General features: G+C 42.4%; 1 protein-coding gene across 3 annotated transcripts in view; it reads left to right on the forward strand.

The window, feature by feature from the left end:
- Positions 1–25,258, forward strand: part of syde2 (synapse defective 1, Rho GTPase, homolog 2 (C. elegans)) — a 48,021-nt gene that overhangs the window by 9,251 nt on the left and 13,512 nt on the right. For all 3 annotated transcript variants that reach the window (XM_034080767.1, XM_034080764.1, XM_034080766.1), the window contains exons 2-5: positions 638–930; positions 1,357–1,753; positions 11,589–12,730; positions 20,370–20,496. In XM_034080767.1, coding sequence (XP_033936658.1) covers positions 638–930; positions 1,357–1,753; positions 11,589–12,730; positions 20,370–20,496 — 1,959 coding nt within the window. The remainder of the gene's footprint in view (positions 1–637; positions 931–1,356; positions 1,754–11,588; positions 12,731–20,369; positions 20,497–25,258) is intronic.

The following is a 25,258-nucleotide window of genomic DNA, read 5'->3' on the forward strand; positions in this document are numbered from 1 at the left end:
ACTTCAAGATAGTCAGCTCTTTTTTGATGATCAAGGGACCACGTCATCGTCACCATTATTTGTCCCTTTTTCACTGCACATAGCGCCATGGGCTATACTTACCGTCGACCCCTCACATATACTCGCTCCCATCTCTTTTTTATTTCACATCTGTAATGCTGGTGGTTTCGTGTTCTTTTTTTTGCTCTGGTGCTCTGTGTGCTCAATCCCTCCTACTCCCTGTGATCTCTGTGAAAGCCAACATATTCTGATCCCGAAATGGGAAGTCACTGAGGAGAAAAGGGGGGAGGAGCCTTAGGGTGTCTGTGGTGGTGGGATTGAAAGTCTATCCAAAAGATATAAAACAAAAGCTAACACAATCGATGAGACAAAACAAAGACGTGGCACTTTTTTACGACTGACTCAATAAGGCTGAGACATGGATAACTCCGGATAACTCAAAAAAAACTAATTAATTCCCACTGTGTTTTCACACATGTGGTTTCTTGATACAGATGTGTTCTTAAACTTGATAGGACATGAACTGTCTGAGATGATATATCAGAACCACTGGTTGACTTCGGCTCAATGATAAGTTGTTTTTTATGCCAAGAAGCTGTTATTCTCACACTTTTTCATTTTTCCATCGTACCCTTAGCTTTCATTGAGAATGTCCAAACCCCCTGTGCTAATGGCCGGGAGGTGGGCAGGGCCAATGAGTCATCATCATGGCGGCCACCACTCACCACAATTACCGTCTCCAAGAAACGCAACTGGCTGCAGCAAAGCTCCCTTGGGAAGAATCAGTGCACCAAGGACGAGCTGCAAGGAATGCAGGGGGCTGAAGAGGAGGGCCCCAATCAGCTGCCACCTCCCCCCAGTCCCTCTCCTGACCACCTGAGACCCTCAGGGGCAGCTCCATCACGGCCGGCCCGCCTACACCTGCCTCAGGTTAGACCCAAAGAAGAATTTGGATTTTCGAAGAATGTGGATTTGTTTTCCTGATTTTAGGGGGTTTTACTTGTCGGATGATTACCCCTGTAACACAACAAATTGCCCTTTTATATTTAGCAAACAAAAAAGTTAAAATCGGTGAGTTTTGAAGATGCTCGTAGGTGGATTATGTTAACTTTGGATAGAGCCATGCTTGCTGCTTGCTATTGTTTCAAGTCTTTATGCTAAGCTAAGCTAACCAGGTGCTGCCAGTAGATTTTTATTAAGAATAAAGACATGAAAATTGTAGAAATATTCTCATCAAGCAAGTAGATATAATTTCCAACATTCTTTAAGAATAGGACTTAGGTTTCAACAAAGTTATGTTGTGTGTTTCAGTTTAGGTGGCACCAAGTTTATCTGTAAACTTCTGTTTTTATTCAGACAAGTGTTGGTGAGGCCAAGGTGTCCCCTCATCCTCGAAGCATTGACCCGGCTGAGGAGAATGACGCAGACGATGAAGGCGAGATCTGGTACAACCCAATCCCTGAGGACGATGAAGTTGAGACGTCTCAGCGATCCGCCGTCCGTCTGCTGGTTCCCCCCAGAGCTGAGCCCCAGAGGAGGCCCAGCAGGGCGGGGGACGTGGGTCAGGGCGGCAGGAACCTTGGGGGCGGCAGTGGCGCCGGGCCGGAGGCGCTCGGGGAAAGCCTCGGTGGCGCTTCAGGAGACGGTGTTCAGGGGAATGCTGTACATTCCACAGAGGCACTACATCTGCACAGACAGATGCTCGCGTGCAAACCTCAGGAGGAGGGGGGGCCTTCCACCAGCAGAACCACAGGTAAGGAAAAAGAACAAACAGGACTCATTCACACCTCCGCTCGTTCTAACTTCCGTTCCCTTGCTGATTTTTTTCAACAGCTCCATTCAGTCTCTCCTTTACATTTCTATTGGACGATGCACGAGGGCCAATCATTGTCTGTCGTTTTGTCTTTCAGCCAGTCACTTTAGGCAGATTTTTGCGGTTGCGCACACCTTAAGTGCCAATTACAGCAGTTGAAATGTTTGCCAATCAAAGGATCAACAGACTTATTTGACAGCGAGTTATGCTTTTGCTTACTACAGTTAAACCTATAAAAGTACTAAGTTTAAGATGGTAAAAGGAAGTGAAATAGCAATCCTAGCTGAGTTTCTTCCAGTCTGTTCTGTTCGATAGGAGCAGACAAGAGCTTGGGCTGTCTAATCATATCTCTCCATATAAGTGTTCCTAATTAGTTAAACTCAGAGAGACATGAGCCAGGAGGAATTCAACAGGAATTCCTGAGAAGAAAGAATATCCATTGACTTGTGACTGCAGCTCAGACAGAGGGCTGTGAACTTCGTAAATTGGTGGGTTTTTCGAAAGTTATTTTGATAAACTCTTGCCTTGAAGGCATGCTAATTAAAGCTGCTCTTCTGGTGTCTGCAGATACAAATAAACAGATTCATAACCAGCAATGTTTAAGCAGAATTAACTCAAATTAATTGGAGTGCTCTGTGCACTTTTTGATTTACTTCTGTGTTTGGAAATTGTTGACAACTCTGGTCTACACCAACGGCATAATGATGACAGCCAGCACACGGCTCCCTGTCTCTTAATAAGCTCAGTCTGTTTTTTTCTAACTTCCGACTTTTTGTTCTCTCTGATGTGGCAACATGGTAGTTTGAACCAATTGGCACATCTTGAGCTGAGCCTATAATTACAACTTTTGACAACACTTTTCTGTGGCACGCAACAGCCATTTGTAGTTGTAGGAGCACAAAGCGAGGCTGAATCGTTTGGGTATGCTGAACGAAATATAATACTTTAGCTTTAGTGTTCACAGCCACAGTTTTAGTGCGGGAATGAAGGCATGAAATAAGCTTTCAAATATCCTTTCCTCATGAAATATAACTTTATATATATAATAAAGTAGTTTAGACTTGTTCCTATATATTTAAGGAAATACTTATTATGTGGCCAAGTGGAACGTTTGAAACCTTTTATGGTGTTCTATTACTTCCGAAAACAAATCTGCCTCTGACAAGAACACAGGTTTGATAGGCTTCTGATTAAACTGCCTGATCCTCATTGACTCCAACACACCCCTGGCTCTCTCTGACATCACGTGTGGCTCAGCAAAATTCTCCGTCCTGAGAGACTCTGCTTGTAGGATTAGGATTAAACCAGTACCGAATGGCTCTCAGTGTACGGGTACAGGAAAGGCACTAATCATAGCACACAAGGCTAATTAAATGTAGCCTATTTCAGCCTGAACCTTTTCATACGTTTCAGTCCTATTTTGCACTCCATGTGAAATGCAACATAAAATAACATAAGAGCCTTCCATGATTGGGAAGCAGATGAGAGGCTTGAGTTGATTGTTCAGCAGTTTTAACATTGAAGAAATCTTGTTCAGAGTTTCTGTTACCAGGAGGGTTTTTTATTTTCCCTGAGCTGTCTACCTTTTCAAAATAAATAATTAATGTTGCTATCTTGCTACCATTCAAAGACCTGTGCCTCCTTAACATGCTGTAATACGATTCTGTTTAATGAGAGCAGCAGGTCTGTGATAGTGGGGGTTTACTGGTACCCTGACTGGTAGCTGTGAAATGAGAAATGGGAGCAGAGGTGTTGTTTTTTTCTCTCCTCCCTCCCCGCTCCGGAACTGCCTCCCTCGCTGCTGCCTGTTGACTTTGCAATTGATTCCTGTGGGTTTGGCGACGCCATCCCACACTTCACTGCAACAAAAAAGAGCAACAAGCCCGGCTATGTGTCATCAAAGAGGGAACGCTCATTACTGGATGTCTGTGTGTGTGTTAGTTGTGGGTGCAGTGGGAAAAATCAGAGGGAATGGTAGCAAGGTTAAAGACAGAAACCTCCTATACCTACAGAAATGGTCTGTGTGTGCATCGTGTTTTCTTTAAACTCAGCTTGTATTGGCTGCAGAATAACACTGCACTCCTTCTCCTGGTAGACGTGTTGTGGGTGCTCCCTCCACCCTGCATTCAGTATCCCATCCCTGCGCTAAAGAGTTAAATGGGGCTGTAAAGACACACGGGTGATAACCAACCAATTTGTATTAAAGCTTTTCTATATATCCACTGATAGGTCAGATAAAATGTACCTTTACAACTTTGTTACAGTTAATATACACTCAAATACCAGACAGTTGATGTCCACTCACAAACTGTAATTATATATCTGCCTATAAGGGAAAATGAGTGCATAATTAATTATTAATTATTATCTTCTCTTAAAATAAATTACAATAAAAATATCTGACACAGAGACCCAGACGTAATAGTACTGTATCATATTATGTTCGACTCAATACTTTTTCAAATTATGATTTTTTTATTTTTTTAAATCTTCTTTTTTTTTAATAACCATTTTTCCTCCTGGTCTCTCGCGCCCCCCCGTCATGCCTCTGCGCCCCCCAGGGGGGTCGCGCCCCCCACTTTGGGAACCACTGGTTTAAGGGTTATGTATGAGAATTATGCTTTAAAATAGTTTTGGCTGAATGAGTATTCAAATTATATTGCACCTCCATTTATTACTGAAAGGGCATCCCAGTTGTTTTTAGCCTATTACAACAACTCAGCTATAGTCTTTCAATGCTTCATGGACAAATGCCAAAAGGACAGAAGAGGAAATGCTGTACCTGCCTCACTAAACATACGTTTGTTGGTAGTAGCATTATTATTAGCATCACAGCGAGCCATATCTTTACAGCATCTGTGTTATTGGATACCACATCATTGGTTGCCTCGCTACATTTTTGTCAATGTACCCTACGCCTCTTTGGGAATAATTTCCTTTGATGATAGCTTTAACAGAGTCTTTCAGTACAAAATACAGGGAGTGCACCCACAGTGTTGAACTCTACTATTTTAGTCCCATCTTCTCTTCATAAATATGAGGCCATGCAGACAGCACTTTATCTGCAGTCCTAGAGATTTGACAGGCCTCTCGTTGATTGAGCCCGAATCAGAGCGCCTGGTGAATTAATGAAGTGGTGCAGATGTAGATGACTCTCTGGGACTATAGCTCTCCTCTGTTCGGCTGGCTGGTTCTTTTTCCCTCACCGGATACACTCCAGACTCCTCGTGTGCTGCCTATTGACTGACTTTGTGTCCATCTGAATGCTCCATTTGTATGGAGAATAATGATTGATGGACTTTGGGGGTTGTGAGCATGGTGTGTTCCCAATCTCTTGTTCTTTAGCATCTCTTTGGGGAATCTGACTTGGCCAGCGCTCAGAATGGGATCAAGAGCTATTTCTGGGGGGTGTTTTGGTCACGCTGGCTGCTGCGTTTGAGAATTGGCCCTGGCTGCTAAAGTTACATGAGAGTTCATGCCTCTGAGCACAAACCTGGAACCTAATCTCGGCTGACGATTGCACGGTTGGGCCTGGAGGAAGTCAACAACTCAGAGGAGCAACATTGTGAGAGAAGCACTTCAAAACCAGAGCAGATTAGCCTGGCACTAGATGTGAACTTCGGGCCACATAGTTTCTCAAAGGCTATTTCTTCCTGGTCTGTTCTTCATTTCATCACCAGCTGTAGAAAACTGGCAACTGAAAAGTAAGGGATTTTGTCTCAGTAATGCATGATCCTATCTCAATTGGTCATGTATCATTTGGTTTAAAGAAATGACCAAAACATTTTCCCTGAGGCAGAAGTGAGGGACTTGAACCAACAATGTATCTCTTTTAGGCATAGGAAGATATTAAATGTTGCTATGATACTGGTAACAATAAGAATGACTCTGGATAATATCCCAATGTTCTTAAAAATGGGGCACAAATATACTGTAATTACTTTTTGTTAGGAAACGTTAATCTATTGCGAAAAAATCTTTTTGTGAACATCCTTAAATCATAATCATACAGTACATTTTCCCAGGGAAATAAATGTTTTCTTACATGATAATTTCTTACATTTTTCTGCTTAAATCAGGCTCTTTCTCACTCTTCTCCAAGGATAGTGGGCTAGAATTGCTTTTTTAAGTCACTTATGTAAGGATATGCATGATTATACTGAATATGGAAACCAACACTTTTGACCAACACTTTTGTTTACTATTGCATTTCACAGTAAAAAACTGTATTTTCCAAACCCTCTATTAACGGCTTAGTCCTAAAAGTTTTTTGTTGTTGTTTTTTTTCAGATAAAACAAGTCATTCGTCAACACTCGTCAGGTAGCTGTTAGTGCCTTGTTGTTTGGATCCTGGCAGTGCAGGAGGCTGCTGTGGCCGCAGGCCGTCTAGAATTAGCTGCCAGTCTGTGGGCTGAGTTACAGCAGAGCAGGAATGCCTGCAGTGGTATGCGAGCTAGGCTACATGAGGGCTGCTTTGGCAGGGGGCCATGTTGTGCTAGTGAGAAGGCCTGCATGCTTGGATATATTAGCAGGGGTTTTGTACCCATTGTAATGTAACGGCCGGGCTCCCGTGGCCCCTGAAAGGCCTTCCAGCACTGAATGATTTAGAGCCAAAAGGAGAGGAAGCAGCGCAGAGCCTGGTCTCGGTCACCGAGGGAAGAAATTGCAAGACAAGTATGCCATTCACCGGTTTCTTTACACCCACCTTGTTTGTCAGCACACCCTGGACCTTTCTGTCTTTACATTTAACACACACATTTGGTGGAAATGCTTGTACACACACACGCATGCACGCACGCACACACACACACACACACACGCACGCACGCACGCGCGCACACACACACACACACACACACACACACACACACACACAGTAAAGTAAGTGTTTTTATGGGGTTATCAGGGACACCAGTATATTGTGTCCCTGCAAGGCTTATCGGAGAATGTCAGTGTGTGTCAAACACATTGTTACAGGCAAGGCGCCTACTATCTTTCTACAATGTCTGACTAATATTGACAACGTTGGCATTGGATAGAGGGATCATTTGGCTCATGATGTAGGGTGCAAATATCAGCCATATTTGATAATGATCAGGTTGTCCCTCACACGCACACAAACTCTCCTCCTGCACCTGCCTGGTGTCAGCGATGTTAAACGACAGTGTCATAAATTCTTGTGCTTTGTTAGGAGGTGGCAGAATGCCTGAGGAGGGCTGCAGGGTCATCGAGGGCATGTGAGTGTGTGTGTTTGTCTTCATGCAGACATATTTACATCCACTCTCTCTTTGTGTTACAGTAATATGGTGAGTGCATTTGCGCGTTAAAGCGTTGGGGGTGGACACAGTTCCCCAGCTCAGGTGTCACCCAGAGAAATGCAGACCTTTTGCCCTTTGACCCAGGAACCTGGCCCTGGAGGGTTGGGTGTCAAACCATTGGCCCTGAACCTCAGCTAGTGAGGTGTCTAGTTACTCTCCTGGCTGCTGCCACAAGGCCAAAGGCTACAGAGGACACAGCTGCATGTGTGTGAAGCAACAGGCATTAAGCATGCAACAGCCATGCTGATCTACGAGGTCGGTGAACTTGGCACTAATATGGAACAGTATCGTTTGATAATCACTGTATCAGAATCAGAATCAAGTTTATTGCTAGGTACATTTACACATACAAGGAACATAAACAATCTAATAAATAAGTATGGCTAAAAGGTACAAATCATTTACAGATAATACAAGTTAAATGTAACACACTTCAAAATGCACAACTTCATCTCCTGTCCTATGGCCTCCTGTGTGCAAAGAAACATATTCTCCTGTTATGGAAATCAAAGGATGTGCCCAGTTTTAAAGCTTGGATTACGGCATTGACTGATCCTCTGCATTTAGAAAGAATTCGATATATCCTAAAAGATAGACTGGGGCAATTTGAAAGGATGTGGGGTCCAATGGTTTCATTTATAAGAGGGACGGTCGGCTGAAATGCACTGCACAAACAATCGTTTTTAATGGCTTGGTGGCACTGCTCGGGAGGGAGGGGTGGGGGGTAGTCTGGGCTCATCTGCACCACTCTGTTTTTTGTTTTTCACAATTTAATTTTTAAATTTTTTCATTAGATATATACTTTTTGTATGTTCTTTCCCACTATGAATAGGTATGGCATTAATCATGCTATTCCTGTCATGCTATGTTTTTTCTTCCTTATTATTTCTTGCTGGCTGTTATGTTAGTCTTCTATGTTGGAAAAAGGGAAGCATGATTTCCACCCCAAAGAATATATACTACTGCTTACACTTGTATGCTTCCTCTCAATACAAATATTTGAATAATAAGATAATACAAGTTATGTTTAATGGAATTAACTTTGAGTTATTCATTTTGCCACACCGTCTTTGTGAAATGATGGCTATAACATCTATTAACATAATACAATCCCACTGAAAGTCGATTAATGATAACATTACCCTGATATATAAACTTTTTTCACAGCAACACATTTGTACACGTTTAAACTGTGGCTACTTACAGCATCTTCAAATGTCATACTGTTAATGTGATGATGATCACTGGTATCTGTCCTGTACAGAATGTCAAGGTGTTACTATAATATCAAACACTCAATCCAGCTTATTGAGCAAATATCTTCTTTACCATATATTTGTTTGCGATTAAGTATCTATAGGCAGTATGTGTACAGAAAGCTTAAGAACCCAACAGTCAAACTCTTCTCATCCAAAAGGAATTTCACTCCTGTAAACCTTGTTTCAGACCTGACCGGGCTCTCTGTGTACACGACCCCACCCAGATGTTGTTTGGTGTTTGCACCTCCACCCACGTTCTCCCTTCTCAGAGCGCCTCTCTGTCTATTATTGGCAGGAAGCTGTGACAGGGAAGGCTACTCAGCCAGGGGGAAAAGGAGGCTAAACATGTTTTGGTGAGGAATGTGAGAGAACAGCCGTGTTCATTTGTACATTCACCAGCCGGCTTGCCAGCCTTCCAGTCGACCATCCAGACCTCTGAGTGCCTGGACAAGGGGCGCCTTTGTCCCCCATCTGCCGGCTACACCCTGCCCTGCTCCTGCCCCCCATCGTACCCTTCTCTCCATCCTGTCGCACCTCCTCTGCCTCCCTCTTTTCACTCGCCGGCCCTCGCCCCAGAATAGCACAGCAGGTCCCCTCTGAACATAGAGCTGGTGATGTTGGCAGGGTCAGACTCTCTCTCCTTTCAACTTTGAATCTCTCATTGTGTGTGTCTCTCTATCTCTCTTACAGAATCACTCTTTTGTTTCTGAGGTTCATTCAGAGAAAGTAATTAGCTGATAAAAACAACATGAGCATTTGTGTTTGCAATGAGAAATCCAACATCATAGATTAAAGGATCTTTAAATGAAATGTTTAAATAAGTTATAGCATGGGGTTTACTATATAGGACATATGTAACCCTTAGATGCATAAGTGGGTCTTTTTGGACCCGGTGAGGTGGTTTTCTTGAAGTATCTTTGTAATTACATTTTTTTATCATTTCATATTCCAGCTATTCCTCAAAAAACATGTTTTGGATATCATGCCATTCACATTTTAAATGTACATTTTAAGAAATTGTAGTTTTTGTATTTGTTGTTTTTGTACTACCACAAGCTTCCATAAGTGGGTCAAAAATGACCCGCAAGCATTTTATATGGAATCCTATGGGAACCTTTTATTCTTATCGCCTGTTGCTGTCAGGAATACATTAACTGTAGACCACACACACTACATCACAAGTGACACCTCTCAGGAAGATTATTTTACACAGCAAGATCTGATTCCTGTCAGGATAATAATAATAATAATAATAATACATTATATTTGTATAGGGCTTTTCAAGGACTCACAATCGCTTTACAATATAAGGGAAGGTTAGGGTGAGGGGTATAGGACTATCAAACTTGATCAGTTTTGGGGGGGTTAGGGTTAGGGTTAGGGGGGGGGGGCTATGAGTAGACAAGAGGAGAAGAGATGAGTTTTGAAAAGGGACTGGAATACTGTGAGGGTCTCAAAATAGCATAGATCTTTGCATCAATATGTTCAAAACGTTTTTTTTCAAAATGTAAAAGAAATTTCTAAAATTATAAATTGTGAAAAATGAAATATAAAATATTTCTAATGTGAACCAAAATATAATACTAAATATTATACAAGTGATTTTTCTTAACCAAAATGACAAAAGTGGCATAAAAACACATATTACTCAAATACGGGTCCTTTTAGACCCACTTATGGAAGAGTGTAGGGTCCAGTCAGTCGTGCATCTAAGGGTTAAAGGCACTCCTCACAAGGCTTACAGAGGGTAAACTGTCCCTGCACAGTCATGTGGTCCAGCCTTAATCTCCCATGGATCCATGCAGCGAGGTATTCCCTCTACAGTTTAAGAAAAGGCAGGTTAGCCTCTGAGGAAATCTTATTAAAAGAGCGCTGAAAGTGGAAAATAGCGGCTTTTCTGTTAAAGGCTGGCCCAAGCCTCCCGTTGGGCAAATAGCGGGATGCCCATAATTTGACAAATTCCACTTTAATCACTCAAATGGCTCTGTGCCAAATGTTTTCTTTTAATGTGAAAAATGACTGAAAGGGTAGTTAATGGAGCTCTGAAGCAATACAAACAAGCTACATTGGTACATCCATATTTGTTTTTATTATGGCAGTTAGTCAGCACATACTAATGGATGAAGGCACAGTGGTAGACATAGGTAGGAAGCTGGTTTATAAAGGATAGAAATGACACTGAGAGCAGCATATGTGAAAATAATATAATACATTGATGTCTCTTAAACCAAAACAAAGAGCTGAAAAAACTGCAGAATGATAATTCTCTGTGAATATAAGTGACAACTTTGACAATACCCATGGTGATTTGATTTATTGTTAATATACAAAATATGAATTATGGCAGCTTTAAACATCATACGATAAATTGCCACGCCCCAGAAAGCTTTGGGTAGGCGACTCAGCTCAGTGCTGTAGACTAAACATGGCTGCCACTCCTGAGTAGAACTCTAGACCCTGACATTTCCTGTTGTAGACATCTAGTTAGGCAAGAACTGCCTACAAGGTCCAATCCAAATGGATATTTTTCAACTTGAATAATGACTGAGTAACTCTAGCTCAGCCCTAAAGCAGTTGGTGTCTCCCGACAGACATTTCCATTTGATAGCCTGACCGCTGTTTTTCCTGGAGCTGCAGCTAAATACATTCCACTTCAATGTCTCTGTTGTTTGATTGAATGAGGTCCACTCAAAGCAAAGGAAAGTCTTTGGGAACAATTGAATTTTAGATTTGTAGACTGTTAATTATCTAAATCACTGTCTAGGTTTACATATATGAACTGCAGCTGTATTATATAGTTCTCAAGTGTTTATGAAGCGTCGCCTACTGAATCTGCCTCTGTCAGTGGATTGCTGGGTTGCATGTGAACCTAATCACTAGATGATGTATCATGAAGGTGGAGTGCTCTTCTGAAAGACTGTAAATTATGGCTCCTGCTCACTTTGCCTTTGGTTTTAATCTTCTGATCCTGTCTGTCTTCACTGGACATCTAAACAGTTTCTTGTAATCATGGGAGTGAGGGTGCTTGTGTAGTCAAACCAGGGATTAAAGTAACTTTAAGAACTGGTGGTTCCCATGTGTTGCTGCGAGTAATGCAGAAATTGCTTTCTAAATATTTCTCCTTTCTAATTTTTTTCTCAACCAAAGAAAATCCAAATGTGCCAGGCTCTCCTTTTAATCCATGTCTCTCCTCTGTAGATGGTCCTGACCTGCCCAATGCAGTCAGCTCCCCTCCCTCCAGCCCGAACCCGGCCAAGAAGAGCAGCTCCATCAACTGGTCCTTCCCAGACAAGATTAAGTCTCCGCGCACCGTGAGGAAGATCTCCATGAAGATGAAGAAGCTTCCAGAGCTTAGTCGAAAACTCAGCATCAAGGGGACCTCAAGCAGCAGTAACATCAACAACGGCAATGGAAGCAGTCATTTAGAGCCCAGAGCCCATTCACCCCGGAACAATGTGAGCGGGTCGGAGGCCGTCCCCCTTTCCTCGGGCCCTCCCAGGTTAGCTACATCTGGGGGAGGGCAGGCCAGTCGTAACGTTATCTCCCGCTACCACCTGGACAGCAGTGTGTCCACGCAGCACAGCTTCAGCAAGAAGAAAAGTAACGGCAGCTCAAAGTCCGCCAGTAAAGGTGGTTACCTCAGTGATGGCGACTCACCTGAGCTGGTGGCAAAATCTGGGAAGCACGGCTCGGCGGAGGGGAAGGGCGGGAAAGGCAAGGAGACGGAGGTAGGAGGTGGAAGCTCCAAACTTAATGGCACAGAATTGGACATTGATGCTTTCCGCCATTACAGCTTCACAGAGCAACCCAAGTGCAGCCAGTACATCTCCGGACTGATGAGCCTGCACTTCTACGGTGCTGAGGACCTCAAACCTCCGCGCATTGACTCTAGAGATGTGTATTGCGCCATCCAAGTGGACTCAGTTAACAAAGCACGCACCGCTCTTCTCACATGCCGAACTACCTTCCTAGATATGGACCACACCTTCAACATCGAGCTGGAGAACGCCCAGCACCTGAAGTTGGTGGTGTTCAGCTGGGAGCCGATGCCGAGGCGAAACCGCGTCTGTTGCCACGGCACGGTGGTTCTGCCGGCACTTTTCCGGGTAACGCGGAGCCACCAGCTGGCTGTGAAGCTGGAGCCGCGGGGGCTGATCTACGTCAAGCTGAACCTGATGGACCAGTGGAAGAACTCGCTGGATGGCGGGCCACACAGAGACAGAGAGCCCCAGATGTTCGGTGTGGAGGCGTGGCGGGTGGTGGAGAGGGAGAACACAGGACTGATGGTGCCGCTGCTCATAAGCATGTGCATCAATGAGATCGAGAAAAGAGGCTGCCAGGTGAGTCTGAGAAAAGAGTTTAGTTTTCCAAGATTTCAAGTCAACCGGGTGTTACTTTGGCAATGTATGTTTCTCCCGATGATGATTAACCCTGCAGCTTTTAATTTACTTGATATATCAGTCTGACTTATTTTTGAATATTCAAAATATAGTTCAGACTACAAAATAAGTAATTAAGTAGTGACAAATGCCCATTACTATTTCCAGAGCATGCATCACAAACCCAATCCTATTTAGTTTACAAAATGTATATATAAAACACAAAGCAACAAACCTTCACATTTGAGAGGCTGCAATGCAAACGGGGAACATTTAAATGTTTTTCCTTCATAAAAAATTGAACACCTGTGACATTTGTTTTGTTAGGGTTCCAGTCCCTTAGGGTTGATTTCAGCACTATAGCAAGTAACGGTTATTTATCATTTAATCTGCTAGTGGTCTTCTTGATTAAAATCACAGAGAATGGCGGAATAATTAATTAAAATCATCTTCAAACTGACTTCCAATGTTGTTATTTTCAATTTGAGCAGCATCAAAAAGAAAACTTAAAAAAAAGAAACCAGAGAAAAGGAACAATACGGAGCAATATACAGATGGGGATTGATTTGAAAAGATACAATTATATAATGCATTTTTGTATAAGATGTGTGGGAGAAAAGGGGGGAGGTTACCGCACACACATAGCTTTTAGCCCACTCTGCTGCGAGACGGGCGCTCGCCCTGCAGCCTGTTCCTGGCATGAGCAAAATGGAGAGAGAAGATGTATTGCACTTCATGATGTCTCAGAGCCATCCTGGGGCGCCTGGCTCCTTTATTTAGAGAGGAGAAAGACTCGGAGTTAAGAGACTGACGTGCTGGTGGAGTGGATCATGTGATCATCTCTTGTTTTGTCCGCCCCCCCTCCACATTTCATGCTCTTTGAAGCCCAGAGAGAGGCGGCGGCGTTTCTCTTAATTAGAACTGAGACAGCGGCAGTAAAAGTGTCTGGCCACTGTTCCTGACTGATCACTGTAGGGGGGCATGCCAGGGGCAGCAGGTGCCTGGGGCCAACAGACAAACATTAGGCCTCTACAAGGAGCCTGTCTGTCAAATCAGACCCCGCCCATGGCCACTTGTGCAGCATGCCGGGCTTCTAGCAGAAGTAGTCACAGCAACACATTCATTTGTTTGATTTCAAAAGTAGAACATCATTTTTTGCTGAATTCAAATAAGTTCAGGTTTCATTGCATTGCCTTCGTGTTAGTAGAAAATTATCCTGCTTATAATTTTTGAAGTGAATGACTTGCATTCCAGCTAATGCTTGTTTTCATCCTCCACTAATCTGTAGATTATTTATTACCTCTGCAAAGCCTGTTATGTTTTTCGGTTAACTTCGTTATTTTTTTTTTAGTAGAATTATATAAAAACAACTCTCCTGATTGTCAAAACACTTGTTGAAGGGTGTAGCATCGACAAAGGAAGAACATTTATTTAATATAACATTTTATTGATGATCTGAAGCACTGAGTAGGCAGTTTTCAATTTTGCTAACATATCTGGTTTATGGTATGGCATTTGGCCGTGGAAAAAGTCGGCCCACTTCCAGTGCCCTTCTGGTTTAAATCATTTATTCAGATGATCAAACTTCAACATGTTTTGTTCTATAAAACATCAGGAAACAGTGAAAATCCAGTTTTTCTAGAAATCTTTAATGTTCTTGTTTTGTCCAGCCAAAAGTAGGAAGATTTCATAATTGTTTCAATTCTTATGCTCATCTTTAAAACATCTGTCCCTCACATGTTCCAAGAACCCAATGCGACAAAACCAAAATATATTACCTCTATCTCTAAAAATAATGTTAAAAAGCTGGAGAAAAGTAGCAAATACTCACATTTGAGAAGCTGGAACCAGAGAAGGTTTTAAGTCATAAATAATGTATTGTCATAATTTATTATGTCTTTTATTTATCAATAGAGTTATATATCGACTAATCATTACAACACTATATGAGACTACTAAGTGCACTGTTGTGTCTTGGCCCCATGAGTAACCTAACTTTAAGGCACCTGTGGTTTACTCACAATTCCCCTTGAGGATTTGTTGTAAACATTGTATCATGTAATTGCCTAAATATAAGAACAAACCTTTCAAATTCCAATAAAAAATAAGTAAAGATCACCTGGCTTGCCAGCTATAGCTCTCACTTAACCAATACTTTTTAGGCTCAGATTTCTTCTGTTTATGTCCTTCACTCTGCTTTGTCTTGCCGTGTAGCGATTACTATCACTTACCCCCTCTGGCTCTGTCTCTATTTATCTCCTGTCCCTCTTAGTGTTTTTCTTCTAATCACTCCCTCCCCCCTGTTTTGCTGCTCTCTCTCATAACAGAGAGATGTAGAGTAGACTTTGGACAGAGTATCAGTCTGAGATCAAGTGTAAGGGCTCCCCCAGGTTGCAGGCAGACAGCGGTTAGGACAGGGCTGACACCAGATCCCAGTGGCAGGTTGTGTCACTTAAGCACGCACAGCCAGACGTGCAGCGGTGTGCCTTTACAAATGATTATGTGGATGTAAGATAGAGACTCTCTTTTCAGAGTCTCTTAGAAATGAGTGTCCTAAGGGCTCATCCAAGCTTTTAAGACACTGGATGATTGTGGGTGTTTTGATAAGACTGCACATGATGTCTGTGTCGGAGACTGGAGGTATGTACAGCAGCACGCTGTACCCATTAAAAAGGGGTACATCACTAACTCACATACATGATGGTTAAAGATGCACACCGATCTTGTGACATGTTGTGAATGCCTACACAGATGCACCATTTTAGAGTAGCGCAGACTTATTAGCATCCCCTTCTTGAGTTTTTCTTGACACAGATGACGTCCAGGCTAAAGCCCTTTTCAGAAATTGAATCAGTCTGATAAAGGCATGGCTTTTGGGCCTTCAAACACAAGTCTCTGTATTGGCTCTTTTCAAACCCCGCAGTATGTGGGCTGTATGTAGCATCTGACGAGAGTTTTTCAGTTTTTCCAAAGGCTACTACAGTGAAGTATTATTCAATTATTTTGCAGTTTGACACTTAATGACCATAAACACAAGGGGTGGCTTAAATCTGCTCTTAATATTGGATCCCCTAATAACTTTCTCATACATGTAATGGTCTATTTTGTACATTATAAAACATGTATGCCTTTTATTGTACAACGGTGCTAAAGCATTGTTAAATAATACATCCCCACTGGCTTACATGCTCTATGTAGAAACTTCATTTCCTCTTTGTTCAGCAGTGTAATAAAAAAACATTAAAAACTATTTTGTTTTGCTAATCTAAACCAGGCAAAAATCTTCTGGACCATCTCAAAAATGATTCCTGATTGCACTTTATTTCTGCAAAACAAAGAGGCACATGTATTAATGTATACATATTCTTATGTAGTACATCACTGCTTATGACGTGTAGACTTTCAGTTATTTTGACAGTATTTGAAAGTAATGGCTAATGGCTGGGGTGTTAAGTACATGTACCTTAACCCCAACCCAAATAAGAGTTTTAACATGTAAAGAAAATACATTTTTAAGGGTTTTACATTTATGAATTGTTGTGTCGTGGGTTAGTAAACTGAATATGTGTGGGTTCCTACAGCTGATCAGACAAAATCAAACATTTAATTGGCAGACAAATCAATAATGAAAACAATCATAAGGTACAGACCTACAACTAGTAACAATGACTGTTTGTGTAGTGCACTGAACGTCTGTGGGTCTGCTCTCCTATGAGGGCTTACTTACATGTGTGGGCAATCCTTTAATCATGCTGGGATGACTTTCTGTCATGAATATGAGAACTGATTATTGTTACCCTGCTAGTGTTGACTAGAAAGGCCACTCATGTTTAGAGTAAGTCAACCAATCAGTAGACTGAATAATAAAACTTGAGAGCATTCATGCTGTCAAATGTACTTTTCTTACTTTCCTTTTAATGGCTCTATAAACTCTTTAAGCTTATCCCAGACCAAAAGAAAGCTGATCCCATCACTACTTCTAGAGTCACTGATCATCACATTCCTATCGGGGGAACTCGTTTGGTTTGGTCTTTGTTTCGGCCTTATTCTGCATATATGTCTTGGCTGGTGCTGCCTGTTGTGTTGCCCGGGGGCCGCGGTGCATAAGTGCGATCCCACTTTCTGCTAACAGCTGGTACACGCCTGTGCTCGGCTCTCCTCCAAAGAGAGACTCTTTTTTTTCTGAATGGACTTGTTGTTCATTGTTCCCAGTGACTTCTGTTTACTCTCACACAAAGGCAAATCCCTGCCTAATCTGTGCTCCTCTCTGCCTCTCGTGTGAGGTTTAGAAAGCCCTGATCACCCTCGACGACGAGGAGCGCTCCAAACAGTTGGTCTGGTGGGGAGACATTATAGTGCTCCTACGCTGGAGCCCGGAAAGGCCAGCAGTGTGTATATGTGTGTGTGTGTTTGTGTGGAAGCAGACCCTGCGCACCATTCACAGCCCACTGACTTAACAAGTTACCGGGGCAACCACACCAGTTGGTCTGCTATGCCACATACCAGACAGACACATGTAGGAGAAATTATGGTATGTCTGTAGTCAGGCCTAATCCCAACATAACAAGGAGACCAATGGTGCCAAGTTTCAACTATCAAATGTCAACGTCTGGAGGAAATTGTTAAGAGTTCCTCAGGTCACGCTGTGGAGGCGTAGGTAAAGAAACATTAATGGTTTACTGCTTTTTTTTTTAATGCTGAGCTGTCAGTTGGGCTTTTAGTAGCGCTCAGTGTTTATCCAGTCAGTTTAAAGAAGTGACATTTGTATCACACCTCTGAGGGTACTTTGGCAAAACACAGCCCACATTCTTTCTTTTATTCACTTTCAATAAGTTAAGCTAAAGCCTGACTATACATCTTTAAAAAGTAGAAACAACCCAATGATAATTTTGATTTAAATGTAGTTACTCATTTGAATCTACTCAGGAATGTTACCTCTACACCATTACTTAACTAGCTTATGGTGGCTAACGTTAGCTATAGTTGTTGTACAACTGTATACTGTACATAACATGTACTTTATTTCTGTATTGAGTACACTTAAGCTTTTGCAGCAACATTATGATCTGGTTTTATCTCTTTATTTTGGCTTAACTGACACATGATGCTGAAAATGGACTCCTCTCCTTTGTCTTTGTTACTCTACATTCAAGCATGTCATCTAAATATCTCAGCCGCTTAATGACTTTTCTTCATCCATAGCTATATAGTATTACTTTATGCATAGGCGGCGCGTGAGGCTCAGGTTTGGGAAGGCTAAATCACTTTTTTTTACCTGACGCTGCCCGCCTCCGGCGTCTGAGATCAACTCAATGAAAGCACCGCCTACTGACCAATCAGAGCTCAGTGTGCGGAGTTTAAATCTATCAAGTCATATTACAGGATAAAGGAAATACAGTTTAAACTGCCGTATGCAGAGAAGACGCCGACGTGTCGCACTTATCATTCATATCACACTGATATCACATCATCAATCAGATAATCGATCATATAATATCACACTATTTCCTTATCTGAGTCAGCTTCTCGAGCCGTATCTGGCCGTGCAACACTTACATTATCACATATACTGTATGCAGACGTATTATTTTAAGCAACACATTAAGTAATTAAAGTCAGATCCACTCGTGTCTTAGATGGAGCAGTGATATCGTAAAACTGTTGTACACTTTCAAACACTCTGTAGTTATTTTTTAACCAGTTGTTCTGTATTCTCCTTGCAGGTGCAACTACACTGAACAAAAATATAAATGCAACACTTTTGTTTTTGCTCCCATTTTTCATGAGATGAACTCAAAGATCTAAAACATTGTCTATATACACAAAATAACCATTTCTCTCAAATATTGTTCACAAATTTGAAAAAATCTGTGATAGTGAGCACTTCTCCTTTGCCGAGATAATCCATCCCACCTCACAGGTGTGGCATATCAAGATGCTGATTAGACAGCATGATTATTGCACAGGTGTGCCTTAGGCTGGCCACAATAAAAGGCCACTCTAAAATGTTCAGTTTTATCACACAGCACAATGCCACAGATGTCGCAAGTTTTGAGGGAGAATGCAATAGGCATGCTGACAGCAGGAATGTCCACCAGAGCTGTTGCCCGTGAATTGAATGTTCATTTCTCTACCATAAGCCGTCTCCAAAGGCGTTTCAGAGAATTTGGCAGTACATCCAACCGGCCTCACAACCGCAGACCACATGTAACCACACCAGCCCAGGACCTCAACATCCAGCATGTTCACCTCCAAGATCGTCTGAGACCAGCCACTCGGACAGCTGCTGCAACAATCGGTTTGCATAACCAAAGAATTTCTGCACAAACTGTCAGAAACCGTCTCAGGGAAGCTCATCTGCATGCTCGTCGTCCTCATCGGGGTCTCGACCTGACTCCGGTTCGGTGGCCTTTTATTGTGGCCAGCCTAAGGCACACCTGTGCAATAATCATGCTGTCTAATCAGCATCTTGATATGCCACACCTGTGAGGTGGGATGGATTATCTCGGCAAAGGAGAAGTGCTCACTATCACAGATCTTTTCAGATTTGTGAACAATATTTGAGAGAAATGGTTATTTTGTGTATATAGAAAATGTTTTAGATCTTTGAGTTCATCTCATGAAAAATGGGAGCAAAAACAAAAGTGTTGCATTTATATTTTTGTTCAGTGTATGTGGCTTGTATCCTGGATTATATGTTTAAGTCATGGATGTTTAAAGTTCATATTTGTCTAATATTAGTTTATTTTTCATTAATGAAGTATGATGCTGCGCTGTCAGTACACTTGTCCCTGTTTGTGATTGGTCAAATGTAGCTAACCGCCCCTTTCACGTGAACGCGCTCTCAGCTGGAGAGAGAAACCCTGGCTTGATTTACCGAGTTGATAACCAGCGTCATAGGACCACTTAGCGAGATCTCGTTTGTTAGGGTTAGTTAAGATAACTCAAACATATCCAGGGTCTGTTGAACTGGCTTCGTAGTACAGGGCACAGGTGGCTACATAGCAGCGCTAATGTCAAAGACACAAACATTATACATTATATTTTTATTTTACCAGGATGCAGTGACACAAATATTTGGGAAGGCTTAGCCTTCCCGAGCCTACAGTACCCGCCGCCCCTGACTTTATGTTTAACATACACACATGTCCTTTCTGTCTCTTTTGAGAAGATTGCAGCTGGTTGTCAATTCAAGTCAGTTGTATTTGTTTTTACTAAGGTTGTTTGGGGCTGTATAACCTATAAAGCACATTACATAATCTATTTATAAAACCTTAAGTTGTATAGGAAAACCAAGTCAAACACTTAGATCCAAAAAATACATTCAATGTCCAGTATAAGCAGAGAAGATGCTGGGCCTTCGATGTCCCATCAAAGTCAGCCCTAATAGAGTTAAATATACAATATATACAATGTTGTCAGTTATTCAAGAACGCTTAAGGACTTAAGTTTTGAGACTTGTGTGGTTTCTGTGTAAGTAGTTTTGGCTTCTGTCCAGCACATTGTCTAAGTGCAGACTTGATCAATAGGGTTGTAAAAAATGTCTGCCTCTCTGTCAAATGTTTACTTGACCTACTTGTGTGTCTATGTGTGTTTCCAGGTAGTGGGCCTGTACCGTCTTTGTGGATCTGCAGCCGTGAAGAAGGAGCTGCGCGAGGCATTTGAGAGAGACAGCTACGCCGTGGAGCTGTGTGAAAACACGTATCCCGACGTTAACGTCATTACAGGTAAATGAACCGCTGGTAACAGAGAACATAAGCGCATACACTCAGTATGATTAAGAATGAGATTTAAATAGGTGGCTCACCAAAAAGCTCTGGTGCCTCTCTGGTGTCCCTCTTTCTAAGGTTTCCCATGAAACAGAGCAAACTGGTGACCTAACATAAACATCTATTTCCTTTTACGGTTAACCACTGATTATTTCTCAGAATAATCATTTGGCCCATTACGGTTTCACAGAGCCCAAATTTACATTTTCAAATGGTTGTTTTTTCCTGAAGAACTACTCAAAATCAAAACATGTCAACTTTTTTACTACAACCATCAATGTTAAAAGGCAAGTTCTCGTATTTTGGAAGCTGGAAAACGTGAATGTTTGGCATTTTCTTTAAATCATGGCTTTATTAAATCATGAAAAAAGAAAGAGGACATTATATAAATTGAGTCTGAATTTTCGTATTGATCCAGTCCTTGTCCTAATGAATGTGTCTGAACTGGTGTGTCCTCTGCAGAGAGGTCAGCACATGTGTGCGTGTGTGAGTCTGCTGTTTGTAGTAAAAGCATTCCAGCAGTCAGCCAACAGTGTAGGCCAGTGCCTGAGGGGAGGGACCACACACACACACACACACACACACACACACACACACACACACACACACACACACACACACACACACACACACACACACACACACACACACACACACACACACACACACACACACACACACACACACACACACACAGAGAGAGAGACAAAGACCATGCTGTACATTCAGGTCATTCTTCCTCCTTCAGGTCTGTGGTTGAGACATGCCCCCCCTTCTATGGTATGTTTTAGGAAAGTACTCAGTGTAGTTATTATGTTGGCAGAGTAAGTGTGAACGTTTTTTTTACTGTACCACAAGCAATGCTTCAATTGTTATGTCCCTCGATGTATTATTTACAACGAGTAATTGAAATGCCACTCAGATTCCTGTGAGTTGCAGCTTATTTCCGTTCCGTTGCTGTGAAATTAAAATGGAAACATTGCAGTTACATCTCCCAGAGCCCCAGCTTACAAAAACAGCCATGTCATTGGCTTGAGTAATGATTCCAGCAGTGCCACAGATGAGGGGGGAGGGCCGAGTTGTAGAAAAGGACTTGATCATGATTTTTCTCTCTCCCACAAAAAGAGGAAGACCATGGAAACCCCTGGGCATTGTAGGAGCTGCTGTTGGTTTTGGGAAGAGGCCCCGTATAGGCGTCGTCCTATCATGCCTGCTTTGATCCACGTGCATTTGCATGGCAGGGCAAAAAACAAAGTTAACAGTTGAGCGGGTTAGAAAAAAAGGTCCAGCACCAGCGTGGCTTGTTGGTTTTTGCTCACGGCCTAAATTTGCTCCACCAAGCGAGTTGCACATGGGCCTGAGTGAGTGGAGGAGGACAGGGAGAGGGGGAAGGGATGCAGTTGAGGGGTTTATGGTTTGTGCTTCAAAAATGTCCATCTGGGATTTAATCATGGGTTTAATCTTAAAACATACTTTCCTTAAACTTTTGGTCAACCTTTGCCAGTGGGTTGAACTGATTTCAGTTTTTTCTTGCCAGTATTTTCAAATGTTATCAAGAAATCTAATAAGCCTTCTCATATGAATCCATAACTGAAGTGGAGTGTCCCCTCATATTAAATGATCTAGATCTTTAAAATGTAAAAGCTGATTAAATTGGAGTACTCTTCAGTGCGGAGTCAGACTCGAGGCTAATGAGCGAGCAGCAAACGGATGAGCTAAGAGGGCTGGCGTGTCACACGGCTAATTTAAAAGTAGAGGTAGTGAAAGGGATTATCCAGAGATCAAAGTTCAATCCAAAGCTTGCAAAACATGCTCAGTGCGCTGCCCTCCATTGTTTCAGATCCCAATCTATTCAAAAGAACCAGAAAGGGGCTATCAACACAAGCTACATTCTATGGAAAAAACATTATTATCTTCAGTGTTGTGTGTTCAGTAAATACACTTTCTGCTCTTTAGGTAATCTGTTTATATGGGACCCTTTGGAGGGCGGTCATAGAAAGAGTCTGTGTTGTTGTAGAGCGGCTGCCGTATGTAGAGTGATGTACCAAATATTGGACACTTTAAAATGTAAACTTGATGGGAGGAAGACACACTGAAGGAAGCATCCTAGATCATCATTGTGAGTCTATAACATAACCCCTTTTAAAACCACAACTTGAAAGATTAAACAAAAAGTGTTTTACATATTTAAGAGCTATACTCGGCTGGATATATTTGTTGTTGACAAACCGTTTTCCCTTCATTTGAGTCTTTATGCTAAGCTAAGCTAACCGGCTGTTGGCGGTAACCTCATCTTTACTGTAACTCAACTACTCTTACCATAACCTGTATTTCACAAAACTTTTAAAATAAAGAGTTATTTAAAGTGCTTCATCACTTTAATTTACACTCAATCTACCCATGTCTCCCTTAGGTGGAAACTTGCATTGGACCAGTACACTCGACAGACACATTCTCAGTAACACTGTGCTTTAACAGTTGAGTTACTCAAAATATCGCATGAGGAAGTTGTGGTAAGAGAGGCTTCACTTAGCAGTTTTTGGTGGTAATTGTGGTTTGTCAGTAAAATCCTATAGGGCTACGAGGCAGCTTAGTTTCTGACATAAAAGTGCCGTTGACACTAAAAACCGAGTAAAACCGGATAAAACAAATACATGATGAATCACTGTGGAAAAGGTTTCGAGGGCACGGTAATGACCTTAACTAATAATTGAGCCCTCAGCCTAACCTGTTGTGGTCTTTGTGTGGAAACAAAGCTTCTAAAGTGATCCAATGATGGGAAACTGTCTCTATCCTCAGAAAATGAAACCAGCACAGCTCGGTTATTGATCCTTGTTTGTGGTCTTTTTAATTTGCCTTGCCTGACTCGTCTTTTCCATAGCCTACTTCGCAACTTTGCCCCCCACCCCCTCAGCAGTACACCAGTGAAGACATGGAAAGTCATTAACAAGTGCCCCCTTTGTTGCCGAACAAACACAGATGGTATTTGGCTCACGCATGGGGGATTAGCTGAACCCTGGGCCTGCAGGCGAACCCACTTTACAAAGAGCTGCAGGCCTGTGTGGGTGACAGAACGCTTCTTTAACTGCAGGTCGGGAGTCGTGATAGATATTTGTGATGAATCCAGCATGTAGCATAAGCACTGTTTGCAGAGTCAGGAATGGCGTTCCCTCATATCCGGGAGGTTTTGGGATCCACGGAAAAGTTTCAGAAACCACCGTGTAGAGTGTAACCGTGCCACCGGACAAGGCCGCCACACACACCTCCTCTGGCCCCCCCTAGTGCTGTGGGGGCGTGCAGGACAGCAGGGAGGGGGCAGGACGGAGAACAAACCCCCATTTGTTCTCCGGGCAAGGCGTTGACTGCCGCACTGACAAGAGGAGTGACCTTTCACTTTGTTTGAACAAGGGGTCAAAGGTAGAGCTGTGCCCCAGTGCATTGTGTGCTTTGTAGTGTTTGGTGGCACATTTGAAACATTGAAAGACTGAATTGATTAGAAAAAAAGCATTGACATCAAAATATTTGTAGATGCTATAATCTGTAGCTTTTATCTCATGTTTAGAAGCAATTCATCAGGGGGTTGTATTTCTTTCTTTGCTGAGCTGCCTTAGATCGCAGAACTCATGCTACTGTTCGGTTATATTCACAACAGAGAAATTCGCATGTGTAGTTCATATCTGACCTGGAATAAAGCCAATGCCCCGACAGTTTAGATGTGAGAGAACAGACGCTCAGCGTGTGCTTGTTGTCAGCTTGGGTGTGAAGGAAAGAGAAGCACCTGCAGGGTAAGCACACCTGTTCACCCCTAAGCCCATGACCGTGTGTGTGTGTGTGTGTGTGTGTGTGTGTGTGTGTGTGTGTGTGTGTGTGTGTGTGTGTGTGTGTGTGTGTGTGTGTGTGTGTGTGTGTGTGTGTGTGTGTGTGTGTGTGTGTGTGTGTGTGTGTGTGTGTGTGTGTGTGTGTGTGTGTGTGTGTGTGTGTGTGTGTGTGTGTGTGTGTGTGTGTGTGTGTGTGTGTGTGTGTGTGTGTGTGTGTGTGTGTGTGTGTGTGTGTCAGGCAACAACATTGGCATAGACACAAAAGTAAACACTAGCACTGACTCGTAGCAGGCTAATGATTCACCTGAATGGCTGTATTCTCCTCAATTCAGACGACACAAGCACATGAGCACATTTTAAATGATTGCACTGGAAAGAGTGTAAACATGTTGTCATATATTGCATGTTTTCTGCTTTTGTAAAACAATCCTGATGTTGTTGTTCTGGAGGATCTGCCTCGTAGAACAGCAAAGGTCAGTCAGTCTTCTGTGCTTAGTTTCCATTTCAGGCACAAAATAACAAATCAGTGGTATGTCTGTGCTTTTTATTTGCACACTCACTAAACAACAAAAGCCTTGCTTTGCAGAGATAAGGGTGAAGACGCATGGCCCATATTTGCTTCCAGGCAGTCTGTTTTCCAGCGATGAAACAAGCAGATTATTATTATCTCAGTAAAGATTGACAACGGGAAACTGGGGATATTCACAAAACATTACTGTGTTATCGGATTGAGGAACCAGCAAGTTCAGGAGAGGAACTTTATCTTGTGTTTATGCCTTCTTATCGCATCCAGCTCATACCAGATTTCATACCAATCCCGATGAAGATATATGATAACAGATGTGAATCAGAACTGAAAACAAACATGGAAACATGTCGCCACAGATCAGCTAAGCTGGCTC

This window comes from Pseudochaenichthys georgianus, chromosome 4 (genome assembly GCF_902827115.2).
Source record: "Pseudochaenichthys georgianus chromosome 4, fPseGeo1.2, whole genome shotgun sequence".
Lineage (NCBI taxonomy): Eukaryota > Metazoa > Chordata > Actinopteri > Perciformes > Channichthyidae > Pseudochaenichthys > Pseudochaenichthys georgianus.